The sequence below is a fragment of the Leuciscus leuciscus genome, assembly GCF_965113295.1.
Source record: "Leuciscus leuciscus genome assembly, chromosome: 4".
NCBI classification, from domain to species: domain Eukaryota; kingdom Metazoa; phylum Chordata; class Actinopteri; order Cypriniformes; family Leuciscidae; genus Leuciscus; species Leuciscus leuciscus.
The window spans coordinates 5,314,919-5,338,498 of NC_138728.1; the positions used below are offsets into that span (position 1 = coordinate 5,314,919).

General features: G+C 37.9%; 1 protein-coding gene across 1 annotated transcript in view; it reads left to right on the forward strand.

Annotated features, from left to right (window-relative positions):
* dock4b (dedicator of cytokinesis 4b) overlaps positions 1-19,135 on the forward strand; it is an 87,467-nt gene extending 68,332 nt beyond the window's left edge. The window contains exons 41-52 of the mRNA XM_082168345.1: positions 129-215; positions 1,209-1,385; positions 4,212-4,295; positions 4,935-5,054; positions 5,135-5,259; positions 6,283-6,403; positions 6,792-6,873; positions 8,562-8,668; positions 10,904-10,976; positions 12,031-12,126; positions 13,139-13,200; positions 16,512-19,135. Of these exons, the coding sequence (XP_082024471.1) occupies positions 129-215; positions 1,209-1,385; positions 4,212-4,295; positions 4,935-5,054; positions 5,135-5,259; positions 6,283-6,403; positions 6,792-6,873; positions 8,562-8,668; positions 10,904-10,976; positions 12,031-12,126; positions 13,139-13,200; positions 16,512-16,934 (1,557 nt within the window). The 3' untranslated portion in view covers positions 16,935-19,135. The remainder of the gene's footprint in view (positions 1-128; positions 216-1,208; positions 1,386-4,211; positions 4,296-4,934; positions 5,055-5,134; positions 5,260-6,282; positions 6,404-6,791; positions 6,874-8,561; positions 8,669-10,903; positions 10,977-12,030; positions 12,127-13,138; positions 13,201-16,511) is intronic.
* Positions 19,136-23,580: the final 4,445 nt, after the last annotated feature.

Genomic DNA, 23,580 nt, shown 5'->3' on the forward strand with positions numbered 1-23,580 from the left:
TGAAGGAGGAAAGTCACTCATTCCTTGGAATATGTTGTTGTGGTTCTTGCCTTATGGGATCTCTTGGACTTTCTCTGACGGGTTTGAACTCTGATGTGTGTCAATGAGCGTTTGCTTTTGAATTTCAGAGCCTGTGGGTAGAAAGAACGACATTAACGCTTGTTCAGAGTCTCCCAGGCATCTCCCGCTGGTTTGAAGTGGAGAGGAAGGAACTGGTAAGGATATCTCCCATTAAACTTTTCCTTTTGTATGTTTCTCACACTCACTGCTTTAAGTCAGAGACAAACTCTAGCAAATACTCAAATGCTTAGCCAATGGATTGTGTGTGTGTGGTCTTGTAGTATGTACTTATTGTGTGTTCTTGGTAGAAAAACTCAATACACTGGGGAGCTGATAGAGTTACCTTCAAAGTAGACATAGACTATTCATTGTTTGACTGAAATTTTTTTATCAATATTCACACTTTTGAACTTAATTCATTAATGGTTCTACCAATAAATGACACCATTTGGTGGGTCACTAAGCAGAACCTTAACTTAATGTATTACAAAATAAACATATTTAATCAGATCACAAAATGACTCATGGCACTACTACTTCTACTAATTTATAATAATAATAATCTGCATCATAATAAAAATGCATAATTTTTTATGACACTTACCCACATTTAAGTTTTGATAAAAAAGAATGCATGAAGCTAGAATAAAATATATATATTTTTTGGGAACTATACGGTTATCCGGACCACACGTGTGTCTTTAAGTCCCGTATAGTCATCCCTGATTGGTCTTAACCCCAGTGACGGGTAGGTTTAGGGGTGGGGTTAAGGGGTAGGCCATCCTGTGGTCCTGATAACCGTATAGTACCATTTTTTGTTTAAAGCGGAGGCTCTGTTGTTTCTTTTGATATATTGTATACTGGTGGATATATAAAAAAAAAATATATGTTACTTTTGAACGGTAGTGTGTAAAAAAGCCAATGAAAAAATTGGTTCTGCATATTACTTAAAAAATAAATAAAATAAAAATCGCAATAATTTTTTTAACTAGAAGCTTTTACACTCCCATGCTTGAGCAGAGTATGTTTCAGCCGTACAAAATAAATGTGTTGCTCTTCCAAAGTTCTCCAAACATTGAATGAATGTTTTTTTCAACCATTGTGTCTTGGCTTGTTGGTGAACTTCCCTGGGGTTTTTTTGGCCACAGGTGGAGGTGAGTCCGCTAGAGAATGCTATTGAGGTCATCGAGAACAAGAACCTGCAGTTGCGGACGTTGATTACGCAGTGTCAAACACGGCAGATGCAGAACATCAACCCCTTGACCATGTGTCTCAACGGAGTCATCGACGCAGCTGTCAACGGAGGTCTCGCTCGCTACCAGGAGGTTTGTTTTCTTGTAATTTTGGTTATATGGCACTAATTCACTGTATATTATATGTATACCATATCCCCACCGATGCAAGATCACCTCATGTTTTAAAATATGTATACCCACTCTCTCAAGGTTGTCTCTCGGTTTCCTCTGTCAGAGAACACAGAGCCTTCAGATGGCCGAAGGGAATTCTGGAATACCTTAAGAGTTTAGCTTGTCCGAAAGGAAATATCTTAGCCATAACTACAGAAACAGCAGCATTGAAAAAAGAATAATTCCCCTTGTGAAACCCTGGAAAAAAAATCTATATAATCTCAAAGAAGTCATATGCTGTGCGAATACAACAGATCTTTCCAAATTGTATGAATGCTTGTTGCATAGCAACCTTGCTTTAGTGTCACTGCAGCTTTTACCTTGATAGACTTGGAGAGCAGCTATAAAGAAGATGGTCGACTGTATACATGCAAGGTTTTCTGTTTGTACATGTTCCAAAAAGTACATTTGTGTTAAATTCTTTTCATGTAGGCTGTTCAGATACTGCCCTCGCCGAGTGTCCTGAGGCGAAGGGTCATGGGATGAGCAGCAGTTCATTTATTTGGATCGCAAACATGACAGAATTACCAATTAGTTGTTTATTGAGCGTTCCAGCTGTTGGCATTAATATTTGCTTGCGTTTCTGCACTTTAAGGTCAGCCCTCAAAGAAATTCCACTCTAAAATTCCTCTCAATTACAAGATCTAGCTCTTAATCCCCTACCGGTTTTTTAAAACTTTCTTGACATCAGCTTCTTCTTTAGAAGCTCAAGGAAATATTTGTTTTAGTAAGGCAGAGGTATGTATATTCCATTCCTTAAATTATCGCAAAAACAATTCACAAGTACACCTGTAATTGCTCCTGAGGTTTTCGTCTACTGGCGATCTGCAGGCATAGCAGGCAGCCACAATTAAATCTTCTCGTAGCGTTTGGTCTGTGTTAAGTTTAGAAAGAATTTTTTTTACATTTTGTGTTGTTGCGGGCGTACACTGTGCGATTTCGGACGCTGTGCATGGCAAGCCGGCGGCAATCGTGTAACGTAGGCCAGTAAGTGCTGTTGGTGCAAACCTCACTCCTCTGGTCTCAAGAGGCACACTAGCAACTGACGCTAAAGGCTGGGTCTTTAGTGTCCTTGTTAGCGTGCCCGCCTCCCGCGCCGGAGACCATGGTTCGAATCCCTCTCAGAGCGGGTCGAGTAGGAGCGGTTACAGTTGGTGCTGTGACCCGGATGGGAGCGAGGTTTAGGGGGGGGGTGAGTGTAATGTAGGCCAGTAAGTGCTGTGCGTGTAAACCTCACTCCTCTGGCCTCAAGAGGTGCCTTAGCGACTGAGGCTGCGGTCTTTAGTGTCCTTGTTAGCATGCCCGCCTCCCACTCCAGAGATGTCGGTTCGAATCCTGCTCAGAGCGGGTAGAGTACGGCTGGTTACAATTGCGTGAGCTTTCGCGCTAAACACGGAGACTGGCACTTTCAATATTGCTGCTTTAGCTTCGGATGTGTATTTGTGTGTGTATGCGCACGTTGTGGTTGCAGCCACATGGGCTGTAATAATAGTCATTGATCTAGCGTATGTGATTTTTTTAATATTTTTTTTTTAAACCTTTATTTAACTAGGAAAGTCACATTGAGGTTAAAACCTCTTTTACAAGTGAGACCTAGTCAAGAACAGGGTCGGATAGCAGAATTAAACAGATAACAAGCCACGATAAAAACCAATAACAACATCATCATTTGATACAACAGAAAACACAACAAAACAAGTCTCCACAACAAGATGTTTTACAACACCGAAACACAGCACAGCAGCACAAACATTTAGGTATTACATAATACCCTACATAATACTGATCACAGAGACAACATTATTAAATCATAGGTTTAATAAGGAGTTAAGTGGTAGTAGAATTGGCAAAACAACTGCAATTAGCAGTGACCAACTCCTTTATTCTATATTTAAAATAATTTAAAGAGATGAGGGTTTGTAGTTTGAGTTTGGTCTGCACATCATTCCAAGACCAAGGGCCATAATAGAACAGGCTTAGCTTTCCAGCCTCTGTTCTGATTGTGTATGATTTGGCAATAGGCGACAGGCCATTTCTCCAGAGAAAGAAAAATCGCCTGCAAGCTCGTACAACATCAAAAATCATACTGTGTATGCCTGGCTTTTGTAAGCCTTTTAATTAAAAAAAACATTTTCCTTCATTTCCTTATTTCATTTCCTTCCTAAAAACTCACAGACGTTTCTTAAAAGATCCCATAACTCAAATATGCTGGTCCCTTTGTCGCTAAAAATCACTGTCAGCGTGAACTCCTTCAGTGATCGGCAGGCATAGCGTGCATCTGCAATTAAATTGTGCATCTGCCGGTAGCGTTCGCCTGGCCTTAAGGGCAAATGTCATGTTCAGGGCAATGGGAAAATCTGCATGGTGGAATCTTTGAAGTCTGAGAGTTTCCCTCCTAAAGCTTCTGCTCTCCCACTGTCTCTTTGGAGATACCAGCACATCGTCCTTGGAACAGATCGGACACAGATACACCGTCTGTTCTATCTCCTTCCCCCTTTTCCTTAGAAGATCTGAAGACATGCATGTTTTTATAAGCTCATATTTTTGCACTTTATTTGGTTGTATCTCATCATCCCCCATTTAACTGAAAAACAGAAAGTTAATCAAGTTATAATTTGACTAATCGGTGAAACTATGCATGATATTGTTTGCTGAAGGTAAATGTAACTCACACCACAAAATATGTGGAGGCTGGTGAGGCACAATGCATTATGGTTAAACAGCGCAATTTTGTGTTTCTCACAGGCGTTCTTCGTGAAGGACTACATCATGAATCACCCCGAAGATGGAGACAAAATTGGTCGTCTCCGAGAGCTCATGTTCGAGCAGGTTTGTTTGAAGAAACCAAATCTAATCTACACCAGATTTCACACAGATTTATGTTTCATTGTCATCATTTCTCCACTCATGTTTGGCATTAAGCCGTTACGTTCTACACAAGCTCGGTTTCTGTAGGTCTCACTTCTTCCCTACATGCTCGTGCTGCTTAGTAACCAGAAACTCTCCAGAGCCGAGCACATGATGCTGATGTCTAGACAGTAACCATGGATATAAGCCAGTTACAAGCATGAAAGTGAACTTTTAAAGACTGAAGGGGGAAAAATATTTTGCTGATCATTTAATTATGAAGCAAGCAGTTTTAAAGACAACATGTAAGAATAATGGATGCTATTTGCTTCTTTAATAAATGTCTTTCATCTCATTGCTCTTGATTCGTCAGTATTTTAAATAACATAAAATATTTGTATAGTTTTCAATCAAAATGTAGCGACTTTTACTGTCCTGCTGATGTTTAAACCCCAAGTGCATGGGCAGGGAAAAAATATTAGCCAATAATAGATAAAATCAAGTCTCCTCCCTACATTATTCAGCACAAAATATTCTGTTTTACTGAAATGCGTCACATTACGGAGGTTAAATGCATTGTGAGTACTATTGTCTTTTAAAGGCTCATCGTTTCTCCATCAGGCTCACATACTGGAGTTTGGTTTGACAGTGCATGAGAAGTTTGTACCTCAGGACATGCGGCCCCTGCACAAGAAACTGGTGGATCAGTTTCATCTCATGAAATCCAGCCTCGGCATACAGGTACAAATCAGAGTTCCTACAGTCGGATTCCCAAGCCGTTCCTTGTGCGCTCATCTTTCTCTCTTTCCCACTGCCTGAAGGAATTTCCGGCCTATGTGCGAGCCAGCCCGATCCACTTCACCAACGGAAGCCCCCGAGCTGGAAGAAACTCAGCGCCCAATATAATGAGTCCAGAGGGAGGAGCTCGTGTGGTGTCACGCCGCAGGTGAGAAACTCTTTTCAGGGTTACACTTTATTTTGATGGCCCCCTTTAGACATTCTGTTGATTAAAAGTAACATTACACCTATGTCAATCAACTCTCATTAGAGTATTAGACTGTCTGCTTAATAGTAATTTTCCAAGTACATATCAATGTATTCTACTAACCCGGACCCTAACTGTATACTAATATCTTACTAATACACTAAGGTGAGTTAGTTGACATGTAGGTGCAAAAAATAAATAAAATAAAGTTAACAGAATGTCGAAAGGGGACCATCAAAATAAATTGTAACCCTTTTCGGGTCAACCACTAGGGGTTTTTCATCGGTTAGTGCTGATATCTAGGGAGCAGAATGGCTAATAGCAGCCATAATGTCCTTATGTAATATAATTAGAGATGGAAAAAAATATTGTGCTATATTCTCACTTGCTGTGGATAGTATTATATGCTCGTATTTGTTCCACTGACTCCTCTTTATTTATTTATTTATTTATTTATTTGTTCGTTCATTCATTCATTCATTGATTCATTAGTAGTACTAGTAGTTATAATGAATGAATGAAATACTGATAAGAGTATTTTTTTTTTATTATATTTTGTAGTATAATGATGATTTTATTATGTAAATATTTTTATTTTTAATAATAAACAATTTATTTAGATTTTTTTGTCTTCTTAAACTCCCAATTATAATATTTACATAAAACATTTTATTATAATGATGACACAGACAACTGTTTTGCAATTAAACCCTTGTTTATATAAAATTCATTAAAAATATTTGAAAGCAGAAAATGTTAATTATAGAAGTTGATTAATCGACTATTAATCGACCACTCAATCATGATTACTAGCAAATATCGATAATGTCAGAATATTGGCTGATTGATGACTAATGTCTTTCTACGCTGTCATAATTAGAACTTTACTAATCTTCTAGTTAATTCTACTCTTAATTTTCACCAGAAATTGATACTACTTGTTATGAAGTCATTCTTATTGTGTTTTTATTGTATGTTATTCAGTCCCCTCAGCTACCCAGCAGTCAACCGCTACTCTTCATCCTCGCTGTCATCGCAGGCGTCCAATGAAGTGAGCAACATCACGGGCCAATCAGAGAGCTCCGATGAAGTCTTCAACATGCAGGTGAGTGCACAGGACCGCCACTGTCTCATACACACACACCGGCAGAACCTCTATTCTCTCTCGCTGTCTTTCATATTTCCTCCTAATCTCCCTCTTTTTTCTTGTTCTTTTTCCTTGCTTCTTTTTCTTTCCTAATTGCCCTCTTTCTGTTTTCATCTGTCTCTCTCACATCCCCACTTAATCCTTCCTGTCTCGCTCAGTCTTTTCTCTCACTGTGAGAATCGGATTTGTAGGTGATTTATAGACTGGATGGACAGATCATTTAACTTTTTTCTTTGATCCCAGACCGTATTATTATTTTACAACCCGTTAATGTTATAGACCATCAACAAAGTATAGAAAACTGTGAGCTCTTTCTCATGTTTCTCACGTTTTCTTCTCTTTTCAGCCAAGTCCGTCTACCTCAAGTCTCAGTTCCAATCACTCTGCCTCTCCCAACGTGACCAGCTCGGCTCCGTCCAGTGCCAGAGGTGAGAAGAGTCTGTCCGCTCTCAGAGCAGCCATGCCAAACCGTTGCTCTTTTGGAATAAAAGCTTGATGTATATATACTGCAATGTTCCTACAGCAAAGCTGCTGAGGTTTGATGCGCCACAGTAACACAATAACACGTGTTAAATATTTACAACGGACTGTGTTCTTGCAGTGCACTGACCAATCATTTTCTTTATTTTTATACTTGCATGAAGCATTTTTTGATGCAAGATGCCTTAAGTAAAAATGTATAAGTTACGGAAGCCGTTTTCCACCAGAAAATAAAGGCAATTGTGATTATTTCTCATATTTGAGACATTCTATTTCACAATGTGAAGCTTTTTATCACAATTTGGACTTTATTTATCATAATTGTGACTTTATTTCTAGTATTTGAGACTTTACATTTCACAATGCAACATTTTTCCCTTTTGTAACATTATATTACAATTTGGACTCATAATTGTAAGGATATTTCTCATAATTGAGTGTTCATATTTCACAGTGCGATTCATATTTGCAACTTCATATCAAAATTTAAACTATATTTCTCATTTTGGACTTCTTAGATTTTGGACTTCTTATAATTGCGAATTTTGGTTACACTTCATTTTAAGGTGTCTGTGTTACATTATACATGGAAGTACTGAGTAATAATAATTATCTACATGTACTTGTACATGTACATTCCTCATAACAGAGTCATTGCGTCATTGGATTTGCGACTTTAAAACACAATTTGGACTATTTATCTTAATTGCGTCTATTTTTCTTGTTTTCTGCAACTTCATTTCTTGTGTTTGATTCTTTATTTCTAGCTATTTTTTTTGTAATTATATTTCTCAAGTCTTAATATTTCCTGGTATTTTATTTATGGTATGTTTATTTCCCGGTATGTTCAATCCTGGTAAATTAAGCTTGTTCTTATTTGCTGTAATTGCAACTTTGACTCTCTTATTTTAAGCATTTTCTTACAATTACCTTTTATTATTTTTTAGTCTGATTCAGAAACAGGTCTCCATAATAAACAGATTTCTGAGTTAAAAAATAAAATGCTACAGAAGTGATGTTTATTGCCCATTTAATGCTGTTTTACTGTGGGATACAGAAAGCTGGTGTCCTGATATATTGCAGAACTCTCCCCTCTGTTCCTCTCTCTTCTCCGCTCTTCCTCGGCCACTTATCTCCCTCCATCCAGCATGTTTACTTGCGGACACAGGTCATAAAAATGGGAATATGTATGGAGACATTTATGTAATCTTATAGTCTCCCCTTGGCAGCCCTTCTTGCCTTGCATAGAGACCCCCATAAAGCAGTGGCAGACAGGAGGCGCTCCTGAAGGCATAAAATGCTGCTTGAAGAACACTAGACTGATGATAGCTATCATAAGGGAGCCGTGGCCTTCTGTCCTGTGCTGGAGGAGGATGTTAGTGTTCTGAGCAGGTTCAGGCCTGGTAGTCCATCTCTTCCCGCGAGATAGCCGTCTGTCACCCCAACCGAACAATTCTCGCCCCAGCAGGAGGGAGAGGCGAGGAGGAGCCTTTATTTCATGTGCTGGCTGGTTAGCAAAGAAATGAGAGCAAGATCTATGTCTTTTTTTATGTGTGTGTGGGGGCACATATTTGAGCATTCATATTGGTTTGTTACAGAAATCACACCCTTGCTTACACCTCCTCACCCTTCACAGGTTCTCCACAGTTGTCAGATAAACAAAAGCATTCCCGAGAGAACTGCCTCTCACCGAGAGAGAGACCCTGCAGCGCCATATATCCAAACCCCCTGGATCCCACACAGGTATGAAGATGATTATAGTATCAGTGTTTTTAATATTCCTCAGATGCCAAACAGTCTTCGGTTGAGGTGTATTGGTGGGTTTACTTCTCATAGCTTTCTTCATTGTAAGATTTGTGTTTACCACATCTTGAAAAACGACTAGATGAAACTGGTTTTGTTAATGTGTCTCAAGGAATATTATTTGTCAAGAAACGAGAAGTGAGGTAAAGTATCTATGCAGAATACTCATTTCTAATACTCATATCAGTACATTTTAATAGGGAGATAAATTACATACTATGAATTAAGCATATACTGGGTAAGAAGCTTTCACAATCGTATCTATTATGAACGTTAATGTCTAATATAAACATATCTCTGTTTTATTGTAATGCCTCCTATAGAAGTTTGTGTTTAGTTTATATATTTTTTCATTTTTAACCACGGCCACCAGGGTGGAAGACTTTCCCAGAATGCATTTTTTTTTACTGTTCGTGTGTGTGTATGTGTATATATATATATATATATATATATATATATTAGTGCTGTCAAAGTTAGCGCGTTAATAACGCGTTAACGCGAAATCATATTAACGGCACTCATTTTTTTAACGGGCGATTAACGCAGCACGTATTTTCTGTTTGACCCGTGGCCCAATCCTTAGTTGGAGAAATGGAGATACAGTGTTGCCAACTTAGCGACATTGCAGACCCCTTTAGCAATTTTTTTTCCCTTCAAAAGAGCGCCCAAACCTTATTTAGTTTCTGAGAATCGCCGGTACTGCTCTCCCAGCACGCGCGTGCACCTCTCTCTCTCTCTCTCTCTATCTCTCTCTCTCTCTCTCTCTCTCTCTCTCGCGTGCGTGCGCTGCAGAGAGGAGCAGCGCTTTAATTCAGTTAAACACAGATATTATGTTGCTTCTCTAATTTTACATGCAAGTATAGCCGAAATCAGAGCACAGATATTGTCTTTATCTTATGTGTATTTGATTTCATCAGACGACGGCTCGATTATCAGAATTGTTGTGCAGATTAACGTCTTGGAAGGGAGAGCTGGTTATGTCTTAATGGGTCGCGATTCAGTCACTATTTCATATTCATTCCGTTGTTTGACAAAACAAACAGTAAAATATACCAATGAAAACAGTTTTATTCAGAATTTAGCTTCATTAAAATGGGCACAGAGAGAGACAAACTAATGTAATAATAAATAATAATAAACATACATTTGCATAAAGCATCCATATTTATCCATGCCCATGTTGATTTAGAGTATTACAAACTTGAAAAGTTTTAATTTAAGGTACATTTAGAACAAATAAAAAATGTGCGATGAATTGCGATTAATCGCGAGTTAACTCATGATAATCATGCGATTAATCGCGATTACATTTTTTAATCGATTGACAGCCCTAATATATATATATATATATCTACAGTGCTATGCATAAGTTTAGACACCCATGCTAAAGTTGAATAAAAAGAGGAATAAAAAATCATCTTTTGGAAATTGAACTTAATGCCTTAATTAAAAAAAATAGGAAAAATCCAACCTTTAAGGACACCAATTTTCTTTGTGAATGAATAATGTATCGTAAATAAATAAATGTTCTTCTTTAAAATAGAGATTGGCATGGTTTTATTTCAGTTAGCCTAATAGCTGGTTTGATTTGCATTGAGAGATGATCTTATGGAAAGTACTCCATGCCAATCTCTAGGTATGGTGAAGGCTATGTGATGATGTGGGGCTATTTTAATTTCAAAGGCCAAGGGAACTTTATCATGATGCATAGTATCCTGGATCCATGAAGTAACTGGCCTTTAAAAATAAAAATCTGCCTGCCTCTATGGGAATTTAACATAGGGGTGTCCAGACTAATGCACCCTGTATTTTAAGGAAGAACATTTATTTTTTTACGATACATTATTCATTCACAAAGAAAATTGGTGTCCTTAAAGGTTGGATTTTTCAATTTTTTTTTAATTAAGGCATTAAGTTAAATTTCCAAAAGATGATTTTTTATTCCTCTTTTTAGTCAACTTTAGCATGGGTGTCTAAACTTATGCATAGCACTGTATATATATATATATATATATATATATATATATATAAAATAGAACCAAGAAAGCAATGTAACGGATATGTTCATTGTAAACCAATAGCCTATAGCAAACCTTTAGTAACCTACAGGAATCACTGAACATTTCTCATTGAGAAATCTCAACCGCACTGATGTGATGTGAATGTCTTTCACAGAGGCCGGTCCCACACCCAGCGGGTGATGCCTCCTTGCCTCGCAGTGACCCCAACATCTCTACCCCCGACAAAGGTGAGCATGTGCATGTGAGCGTATGAATCTTCAGTCTGTCGTCCCGCTGTGAAGAAGGTGGTCTGAAATGACGGGGGTCTCGCGGTCAGCGCGCTAGATCTGATGCTAACCGACAGCTCACCGCTCTTGTCTGTTGTGACAGCTGTGACTGGACCACCAAAGAGCTTCACAAACAGACTTATGCTTATTCTGATTGACAGGGAGATGTTGAGGAGGTTTCATCATCTGTTCACCCAAGTTATTTAAATCTACGGGTACATTGACTTGCAAAGACATTGGCAACTTTTAGTTTTTCCTTCCTGTGAGTTATTTCCAAATTGTATATATACATGGTGTTTTTGATGTTACTGCTTCATTTGAGAGGATTTGATCATCCCAAAAAATGCCCAGTGAGCTATTGCAATATTAAAGGGATAGATTACCCAAAAAGGAACATTTTGTCATCATTTACACAACCTCATGTTGTTCCAAACCGAGTTTCTTTCTTCTGTTGAACACAAAAGAAGATATTTTAAAGAATGCTGGTAATCAAACGGTAGCCATTGACTTCCATAGGAAAAATAATACTATGGAAGTCAATGGCTACCGTCAACTGTCTGATTACTGACATTCTTCAAAATATCTTCTTTTGTGTTCAACAGAAGAAAGAAACTAATACAGGTTTGGGTCAACTTGAGGGTGAGTAAATGATGACAGAATTTTCATTTTTGGGTAAACTATCCCTTTAAATTTGTTTAATTTTAGAGGGAAAAAAAGGTCTGAAAGGCTTTGGATATTGAATATTTGGATATTTTGTTCTGTATAAGACATTAAAAATAGCTGTTAAAGATAGAAGAAACACAGTTTTCTCTCCACATTTGGCATATTTCCTGTTTTTGAGACAGGAAGTTGTAGTGGGACAGTGTCCATGCTTTTACACCCTAGTCCCGATTCCCCAAGAGTCCCCAAACCCTGATTGACTATTTCCTATTGTCAGTCATACAACGCTACTGGGCATTGTATTGTGAGTTGAGTTGACTGAATATACCTGAAATGCATGTTTTGTGTGTGAAAGTGGTGAAGCCTGCACCTAGTAGCTGGAGTCTAGACATGCCGCTCTATGATTTTAATGGAAAGGGCCCCCCTGTTCCTCCTAGACCAACGCACACAGGTAAAGAAAGAAATCTGCTTCGCCCGATCCTATAGACTGACACAGATGTTTCCAGAGCCTTTTAACTCTCAGATCTTCCACTCTTCTGCTCTAAAGTCTCCTGGTTTCTTGCTCGTCTTATTTTCTACATCCCACTGTATCATGAGGGCTGCCGGTCGGACGCATCACTGGATAATGAGAAAAGAAACAGCGGGATCCTTCTCACACACTCTTTTGTTTATAATCATTCTTGATGAGCTTTTCTCGCTGCATTTCTTTCTTTAAACTGCATGACGTGTCTTTAAACCTCAATCTGCACCATTGCTGCTTCATTACCTTTTAGATGTTGGTCTGCATTCTCTTTTCTGCATTGTCTTACTATCTTTTTTATTTTATTTTATTTATTTAGATGTACATTTATTTTATTCTTCTACATAAGTTATTTTCAGAACTATAATTATAACTAGTATGCTTCCTATATTTTATAGCTATATTTAATATTTAATATTATTTATATATATACACACAAGTAGTGTATTTATTTTATATTTTTATTCTTTTATAATTTATTAAATTGTTTTAATGTAACCTAATCAATTATTATTGTTGTTGTTAGTATGAAGTAACTTTAGCAACTATAACTAGTATAAATAAAATAAAATAAAATAAAATAAAATTAAATTAAATTAAATTAAATTAAATTAAATTAAATTAAATTAAATTAAATTAAATTAAATTAAATTAAAAAGACTCTTTTTGGCACTCCAAACTTCTCTAACATTGTAAGTGTACCTCAGAAAACAAATTGCATAATAAAAATGTATGAAGTGACCCTTTTAAGTGTGTACATCAGTGGACTGTAATTGAGGGTCTTGTCCTGGAAAAGAAATGGTAGCGAACGGTTAAACTGTTTTGCATTAGCCGACCGACCTTGGCGAAGCGTTTCCCTGATTAATAGACAGCCATGACCATGTTTACTGTCCCAAGCTCCTGTATCAAGTGAAGTAGATTGACTTTTTGTGTCCTTTAATAGGATCTCCTGCCAAGACTACACGATCACAGTCCCCTGTGATGACATCACGCTCGCCTCAGAAGGTATGACCTTTTCTTGTTGTCTAGGGTGTTTTGTGAAGTGACCTTTGATGTACAGTGTTTACTGTAGTGTCTCGGGACTCAATCCAGGATGTCTAAACTGGGTCAGGCTATAGTCAATCCAACTGGGCCCATGATTAGACAGAGAGACACTGTTTGTGAGTGTTCGCTCCAGTCCTGAACAGCTCCGTTGGCTCACGTACATGGCAGTGATCCGGTGCAGAATCCACTAATCGATCTCAAACTCTTTCTTCTCAATGGCGGCACAATCATTTTACTGCAAGATTGTGTTTATCAGATAACTCTGGTAACAACAGTGGAGAGCAACACAATATTTACACTACCATTCAAAAGTTTGGGGTCAGTAATTAATTACTTTAAGTACACATTACAAATGTCTTTCCTGTCACTTATGATCAATTAATTGTTACAAAAGAATATTTTTTTTTCAAATAAAAGCTGTTCTTCTGAACTTGACATCAAAGAATCCTGAAAAAAAAACTTTTTTTATCATAATGTTGAAACTGTTTTCTGTTTTCAAGCTCCAAATCAGTATATTAGAATGTTTTTATAAGGATCATGTGACACTAAAAACAGATATGTTAAATTGTAATACTTCACAATATACTGTTTTTACTGTATGTTTTACCAAATAACCAGCCTTAGTGAGCATAAGAGTCTTACTGACCCCAAACTTTTGAATTTCACCCGTTTTATCTCCCTGGATCATTATTTTTGGGTTCAACACTGTGCATATGTACAATACCAAACAATTATACCATGCATTGTATATACGATGCTCAAAAATGTAAAAAATGCACTATAAATGTTTTTTTGATATTTTGTCATATAGGCTTTTTTGAAGCAACATAAACCATTCATTTAAACAATGACATTTTAACTGAAAATAAGAACCTCTAAAATTACTACAAAAAATTAAATAAAATTAAAAATAATAATAAAAAAAATATTTAGAATATATAAATCTTTACTCCCCTAACTTAAGTACAGTAGTGGTCAAAAGTGATGTCCAGCCTAGGCAAATTGACATCTTCACCCTTTATTCATATAATATAAAAAATGTAAAAAGATTTTGTAAGCATATTGTGTAGTTGTGTATGGGGTCAAATGTTTTGTGATAATGCAATGATACATGCCACATTTAATAACATTTAATAATAAGTTGTAGTCAATATATGCTTTTTTTTTGTTATTCTATGCATTTTATTTTATTTTATTTTTGCATCATTAAATAAAATCTGTAGCTGTAGTTTGCCTTTATTTGCCAAATAATATTCAGATAAAACACCTTAACCAAGGCCTATTTAAAAAATATAAAATATTATATGTTAATGGTTTAATTGAACTTGCAGGGTCATTAAAAACAAAAATCCCCTCTGGGCATCACTTTTGACCACTACTGTATCTCTCATCCAATCTACATATTTTACATGATTATATTTTAAAGAATGTATAATGCATGTTTTATGATGCCTTATTGACCAGCTTTGGTTTCCTGTATGTTATCAATAGTGCATTTCATCATTCAAGAATGTAATCGTTCAAACATGTAACCTTCATGCTGTCAGTCCAACTGTAATGTACTTTTAATGTATTACTGAGCTTTACTGAAGATTCAGGTGTCCATATTGCAGAGTACCAGAAACCACAGTATTTTTTCTTTCAAAGGGTATAATAGGGAATAAAAGGGTCACAGACCTTGAAAAAGGTTGGAGCTGCAGTCATCAATGTACCTTTATGCCTTTTCTCTTTTACATTTGCAGTGAGTGTATTCAGGTTTTAAATAAAAGCACATTCATTAAAAGTAACGGCCCTTAAAGCCGAGCAGCGCTCTAATGGCTTCTCAGAAACTCCTACTCAACGCTGCCTCATTCATCGCATCTGGTTGACAATTGCATTCCTTGCCACTTCCTTGAATTCTCGTCTCGTGCCACATATCGATTCGTCACCTAGTGTTCAGCAAAGCACATGCGTTCCAATCATCTTATAAAACAGAAAGAGTCCAAACTCTTTCTGTTTTCATTTAAAGACTTCATAGAAATCAAATCATTACTCCTTCCGGAAATCGGAAATCGGAAATGCTGAAATCTGTCAAGCTACTCAGGAGAACAAAGCAGAGAGCGAGTTTTGGATGGGAGGAGATCTCAGCACTAGTGCTGGTGAATTTCCTAAAGGAAGTGCAGTCAGCGGGTCAGAAAGCAAAAGCCTAACCTGCGTGACCACCTGTGTACGGTTGTGTCCCAGAAATAGTCTCATGCCTGAAGCTGGACCATGTGACACATCGCACACAAGCATGACCAGGCACACACATGAATATAGAAGTCAGTCAGTCCACAGTCAGTTACATCTGGCAAAACCAGCTTTAAACAGCACAAATGTCATGCTGGTCCAGGCTATTTTATGTTATCCAGTAGTAGTAGTATAAAATCTATGAAACATGCATCAAGTTAAAATTTTATACAGCAGGTGATATATGCAATCTGATAACAGTGGAATCACACATTTATAGTAAAACTTATAATCATGGCTGCTAATTGATCAAATGCCAATATTAAAATATACAATTTTGTCTAAATAAAAAAAAAAATGTAAATGAGTGAATTTAGGCATCACAACATGAATATGTACAGTATTAAAATATATATTAATTTTGAGATTTGCTAAAGATTAGCATTTTACAGTGACATTTTGTTTTGTGTTTTTGAAAGAAAAATAGGGATTAAAATATCCAATATACATCCAACATCAAATTATACCAACAAATTTTCAGTTTTAATATTGGTCAATAACCAACTATCTGCTACCAATATATATAATGTCATCCAAAGAAATGTAGCTTTTTCAGTAAAAATAAAAATGTAATGCAACCTCACTGTTACTGAGGTCCACCATTATCAACTGCACAAAATGAAAATCTTAGCGGAAATGTTGTGTTTGAAGTTCTCTCCAGAGTGCAATCAGATCAAATATGCTTCATTCAGTGTAATGAAGTCCTAGAAACGGCTAAAGCCTTAGCTGTGGATTTAATTGCTTAGAAATTATTTTCGTAATGAAAAGAGACAGTATTGCCTCAAAATAATAGAGCCAAAATTGCAGAATATTGTGCTTTGGCCTTCCAGTATACCGATTTGATTTTGAGGCAGGACTTTTGCTTCTGTTGTAGCTGATGGCTTTGTTATTAAGAATTTCTTTATTCCTGCTTGTAGATAGAGGTAACTTATCTTGTGCTAACTGCATTGTGGCCCAAAGCTTCATCTTTTCTCTTTTGATCTGTATGTGTTTTGTATTTGTAGACCTCTGCGCCTCCGTTCACCCCTTCGCCCACAGAGTGCCAAACTACAGGGTTGGTGTCAAATTCTCCGGTGCTTTCTGGAAGCTACAGCAGCGGCATCTCATCTCTCAGTCGCTGTAGCGTATCTGAGGCCTCAGGAACTGAGAACACACCCACCGACCACGCCCTCCCAAACTCCGCCTCCAGCGGCTCAGACGAGCTCATTCGACGGGAGAACAAGACCCCGCCTCCTTACAGCATACATGAGCGGAACAACCCCCGCAGGCAAGTCCCGCTTCCACCGAGCTTGTCGATTCCTCCAAGCATTGACGCGCCACCCATTCCGCCCAAACCACACCAGATTCGAAGACAAAATACTGAACCACGCCGACCCGACCAGTTTCCCAGACCCCGTCCCATTCCTAGGAAAGTCTCACAGCTCTAACGCTGTGCCCCTCACACCAGCCCCACCATTTGCACTTTTACACTTAACCTCTATGGGTTTACGATTATTCCCTAATCTCCCAGTTATAAAATAAATAGACTGTGGAATATTTTTAATATATAAATATATATTGAGTGAAAGAGGGTTTTGCAGGGGTATGACTGCATTTTATGCACTTTTTAGGTTCGAAATTAAAAGTTCGCTTGTCAAATTACCCAAGCCCCTAAATTAACTCTGAACAGAACTTAGTACTATGGTATTTTCTCAGATTTTTCATAGATTTATCAATGCTAATGTGTATTTATAGTGGTTGATACAAGACATGTTTTGCCTTAAGAGTCTTTATATCAGTGACAAATGCACAATTTAAAGTACTCTACTTTTAGACAAAGGTGCTAGAAGTCCTCTATTTTAATGCTAGCACAAAATGTTCAAGGTTACATTTTCCTTTGAGTATAAGGCCTATTCACACCAAATGAGAGAGAAAATATGTGGTAAAATTAAGAAGATATTAGAATATTACTTAAGTGGTTTGAAAAGAAAGTACAGCCTCGTGAATCTGAAGCTTTGGAAATTAAGTCCATAATGTGTGGGGGAAATTATATAGATTGACATAAAGTGCATGAGGCGATTTAAACAGCACTTTTGCACAAATCACTGTCTGATGTCTGATGGCTCTGGAAACAAAAAATACTTGTAGCCTATCATTGACAGGTCAGTTTTCTTTGCAGTCTGAAGAAGAAAAAATACTGCTTTGTTTAAAAAGTTTGCACTTGGTGTGAATAGGCCTTTAGAAAGGTCGCTGCTTTTGTAAGACCAAATTACCATAGTCTCTGAAAATCCACACGCAAAGAGCTCTCATGGGTTAGACAAATCTGAAAACATTCACCATATGAACTGTCACCTTTGCATTGACTAATGTGAAATTAATGTGAGTGTAATCAAGAGTAGTACCTCCGTCCCATTTGTGTAATTGGAGCGCAGTTGTGGGCGCTTTTCGGAGCCCTAAAGCATTGATAGTTTCGTTAGGTTACTTTGGAGTTTGGGGTCTGAATGATTAGAACCTGTGTAGGTGGTCCGAATAATTCCTAACAAGTGCACATGCCCACGCAGTGTAAATGGAGATCTACTTTTGTGGAGTTTTGCCAAGTGTTGTGCCAAAGGAACAGGTGGGCTGTAAGGAAAATGGATGTCTTGAACTCGAAGATGCTTTATTAGGATGCAAATGGAGCGTTAGACATCCATTGTAATAGACTTCACTGTAAGGACTCAACGGTGCACCGGACCACTTTACGGCACTGCGTTACCGTACGGCTGCTGGCTGTCTGAAAGACAGTGAGACAAAGTGTTATATCCTGGTAAAAAAAGCTTCATATAAAAGGTACTTGATCTACCTAGGGCATTACAGAGACTCAAGCTGCCATCAGGCAATAAGGGCTGCCACTTTTAATCTGAATTGATGCGTTCCAGTCGAATCTGGATTGGCACCTCTGGACTGCACCTTCCCTGACCTCATGTTTCATTTACCTGTACGAAATGGAGGTACAGTGACCATCTACAACCTTTTTTAATGATTATTACACATGCATAAACGCTTCTGTAGATTCCAACCCAGTTGCACGGTGCATAGCAGTGTAAAATCTGCAGAAGTGTTAGAAATGTTCGTGCATTTTGCATGCTAATTTCATTTGTTGTCCAAATGTTGCCAAGTTTACAATTCTGTATGGCCCTGCAAATGAAATCCCAGAGAATATGGAAGTGGAGAGACCAGCTATTGTTTTGTTTTAGTGGAAAATGTGATCGTCTAACGCAGTACAATGTCCTCTTTCTTATTAATTCTTAAATTAACTTGAGTATGATTTTTATTTTCTCCTTTTTACGGTCACATTTTATGAGACTCGAATTTGTTGTGAAAGCCAGATGATGATGATGGCATTCACAAAAATAGAAAACTGTAAATTAAATAACAAAATTGTTGTAATTATGCCAAATGCAATATCTTGTCTATTGTACATAACATGTTTTTAACAGAAGAAGTGTAGCTATAACAAATTTACAGCTTTGAATGTTTGAACAGCAAATTAAGATGATAAATGTCAAATATTTATGTATTTTGTGAGCGTAGGGAAAATGAGGTTGAGAAAGCACCTAACACATTTACATTCTAATGACTTCCTGTCTAATAAACATTTCCAGCAACATTTTGATTCAACAGCTCATTGCGTTCCTTTCTCGAAAGGTTAACTCATGTCTGTGCGGAACCAATTTCCCTTTATTCAGTGCAGGTTAACAGGCTGGATATGCCAACAAACCAAGTTGTGTATATTCTTTAGTAGTGTTGAAATGTAAATGGAGCTTATATATGTATGTAAAGAATGTGTATTTTACAGATTAAGCTCTATGACAGCCCATTGGACCTCTAATAAGGATCATAACGGCAGAAAAGTAGGAAGCTCATTGTTATTCCTCCAGGTGCAGTGAGCCGGTTGCATTATTCATGTGTTTTTTCTCCGTTCAGTAAGAACTGTATTTGCACACGTAATGCAATCTTGCTGTGGTGGGATGTTTGAAGACTCCTTGCTGTCATGGTAAGTTTGTTCTCAGTCTGAGACCTGAAGAACCAAGGATTTTTCCAAGGAAATTCACAGTTTATATGAAAGGTAAAACCGCAATTGTAATTGGGAAGTCTTCCGGACCAGGGAAATCTTAACGTGTATGAAGGGCTCAGGCAAGAGTGAATTTTCCAAGTCTTTGCTGTTCCATTCTTTTATGTTCCCTTCAAGACTTTTGCAAACTGTTCCACCAAAGTGTGCCTCATTTAGATGCTAAACACCCAGGGAATTGTAAATTTATTGGCAAGGTCAAAGGCTGGGGAAGGAGAAAGGCGGGACTTAATGTTGCCTTACCTTGGCTGAGCTTTTCATAGCACAAGCTCAAGGTGTTTTTCTGCTTCAGGAAACTCTAAAGAACACAGTCTCCATCTGGGACTAAGGTTCATCGACAGAGGCCGATTTCAAACAGTTTATGGATAATAGATTTCCTGTTTCATCCCTTGATTTCCTGTATCACTGCTGTTCGACTGATAGGGATTTGCCCATCGGCTTTACACACCTCCCTTTCTCTCTGATGGTTTGTTGTTTTCTGTGTTATGACCTCGTAGAGGACTCTTGCAGATGTCGTATGGGGATTTTTCCACAGAACATCAAACGAAGGATTGATGTAGGCAACCGTATCTCACACACCGTCCTCAATGTGAGAACCTTTGATTTGAACTGTGTGTTTGAACTGGGATGCTTCGACTGCTGTCCACACCACAGATCATAGGTGATCTAAAATGATTTTTTTTTTTTTTACCGTAAACTGCGTGGTATACAAAACAAAATGTGTAAACATCCTAGAGCACCACCAATCCAATTGAAAGTCTTGCGTTCTCTTTTGACCACCGAACATGTTATATTGTTGGTACTGTATGGGGCTCAGTTCCAGAAACTAGCGAGCTGTTTCAGGCGTCAAAGGTACGTTACAGACAAAAGGTTTGTTCCAAATGGTAAGCAGCAACATTTTAGCCAAAATGTAAAGCAGCATGTATCTCTCCACATTCTCAGAAAATAAAGTTTATTTATATAGCACATTAAAAACAATCATAATTGACCAAAGTGCTTCACAAGATCCAACAAAGAAACAAAAACAAATTATTATACAGACAATATCACACAAAGTACAAACAAAATAACCAACAGGTCAAGATATCAAAGCTCAACTAGAATTGAAAGCCAAAGCATAGTAATGTGTCTTAAGCAAGGACTTGAATATATCAAGGGGTACTATTACCTTTAGGGGTACAATGCCTTTTCACTGGGGCTGTACCCTCAAGGGTACAATATTGTACCTTAACCTTTAAAAGAAACAGTATATTTACCTTTTAATGCTTTTTGACCCTCAAAAAGGTACATATGTGCCTTGAGGTCCAATAATAAGCCCTATGGGGTACGTTAGTGTAGATTGTACCTTGGGGGACAGAAATTGACTCCTACTGTACCCCTATTTCTGACAGTGCAGGAAAAAGAAAAACAATCCCAGAATGCATTGTATTTATCCAAGATGGCTGACAAGTCGAGATAAATTCTCTTTGAGCTTGGATGCTGTCTATATAGAAATCTGCTGACCAGGCCATGACATTGAAACACTTGAGTGAACTGCCCATCATCAGGCTGAGTGGAAACACCACAGTAATGTGGACACTCACAGTGAGGACACTATTGTGCAATCGATTGAGGAATTACAATATAACAAGGGTAAAATTGAGGCACTTGAGTCATGGTCCATTATGTATGCCAATAATTTAAAGAGGCTTCTTCATGCTTCCTTCAGTTTTGCATGTGCAGACATTTGCATGACCCTCCTCAGTTTGACCTCAAGCTGCATTAAAATTCTTTTGATGCCAACTCTTCCCTCAAAGATCACCACTTCGTTGTGGACTCTTATTTAACAGTCGGCATTCTTGCCTTCCTAAGTGTTGATCTGTACTTCACCGCCAGTGGTGGGTGGTTGTGGGTAGAGAATGCTAAAGGTTGAAGCAATTCGCCTTAGGCGGCTTATATGCAACCTCGACGGCATGCATGCACTTGTCAGCGACTCCGACTCTTAACAGCACGTCCTCCACGGTCATGCTGGCATTTGATTGTTATTTCAACAGCAGGATCTTTAGCTCAGTCTTTTTTTAGTGCAGAGGGTCTGTTATCTGCAATCATACTCTTACCACAGCGACTGAAAGTGTCGCATGTCCTTTCTGCTATAGCATAAATGTAGCAGAGATTTCACGGTATGCATTTCCAAGCAAACAATGAATAACACATTACTGTCTGCTGACAATCATTTGGTCCAAAAGTGAATTGTGCACATGGTCATTCTAGATGCTGTCACAATTACCTTTTAGTTTGAAAATGGTAAATATTTTGAAATTGTTTTGCAGTATGTGAAGTGTGTTTCTGCATTGTATTGTTAGCCTAGCAACACATGCTAACACCAGACTATATTGTAAGGAATTGATTTGCTTTCTCAAAAACAAATGACACTTTATCGGACAGGATTTGTTTGTAGGCAGTAGACAGCAGACTAAAGCTAGAGTAGACTTCTTAGTGTACATGGATTAAAGATAAAGTTAAAGTGAGAAAATACATACAATGACACATTTGTGTGATTAGGATTCCTAAAATAAATTAGGTACAGTAAATGTGAGTAAATATATGTGAGAAAATATGATAATCTTATTAAATCTGTCTGGGCCATATTTCAACTTATACAAGATAATGTATGTCCATTTATGCATTAAATACAGTGTACACAGATGAGCCAAAACATTATGAGCATCTGCTTATGTTGTTGGTGTACCTGGCCTTTTTTGTAAAAAATAAATAAAATAATAAACATTATACAGTCAATGTATAATACAAACATGTTTAGCTCAAAGTGAAGTGTCTTCCTGCCTGAAGGTCGTTGTATAATAGTGACTCTGGTTGTATCTGCTGACAGAGACAGTGACTTCATTCATTTCTCTGTGGGTATTACCACGGTATGGAGTAGGCCTATCTGTGTTTGTGAGCACCTCAGGGAGCCACCTACACCACTCATATTGATTTTCTGCTTTCTGGCCCATGTTGTGTGGTCAGAATCATGGCACGTCAACGGCCTTTTTCCCGTCTTCATCCTCGTGAGATTTTTATCCTTGTAAATTCCCGCCATCAGCTGTGACTGCGGCTGTACCTGAGCCTTATTGTTCTTTTCTTGAATTCTCTCACTAATTAGAGGATAGTCTTGTCTGTATTGAGTCAATACTGCCTCTGTTTTCCCCACACTTGAATGCAGGAGGTGTGGAAGCACTGAAGCTGACTTATAATTACACAGGCAGTCGGCGAGGACCCGCAAGCCCGTCTGTGGAAGATTCCTCTTCTTAATTAAGCACACATCAGCCTAAATCAATCCGTTCTGCTCTGCCTCTATCCCTCTCTTTCTCCCCTGATGTGACCGTGAGATCGATCCCGTATTCACACGAGGCGACTCCATCCGTCCTCCCTGTCGTTTGTCTGACTGCCGAGGACAATGCCGCCTTGTAACTTGATGTCATTTGTGTTGATATCAATTTGCCATTGGCAGCCCTCCTAGGGCACGAAAGAGCAAATGAGACAATCTCGCTGTGAAGAGCTTTCATTAGTGTGCACCACTGTAGAGAAAACCCTTAAAATGCCTTTTTTGTTTTAAACTTAATTATGTTTCTCAGTAAATTACTCAAATATCAGACACTGTGAATTAATGAGGATACAGCAATTTTTGCTTCGGCTTTCATCTCTGATAATGGGAGGTTTTTTTTTTCGGTTTCCCTTTTCTCAAACTTTTTTGCCTTGTTTTGGGAACAGTGGAACAAAATAAATGGCAGTTTTCCCTTCTTTTTTTGTTAGTGTTGAGTATAAATTTAGCACCCTGAGGCATATTTTCATTATTAATGAAAGGGCGTCCGATCTCAGATGAGCCTGTAAGAAAGAATACTTAATTATTCCTTAATATCTCAATAGTTCATCCTAGACAGAATTGCAATTTAAATGGAGAGCAAATGAAGCCATTTTTAATAGCTGTCAGGAAACGAAAGTTG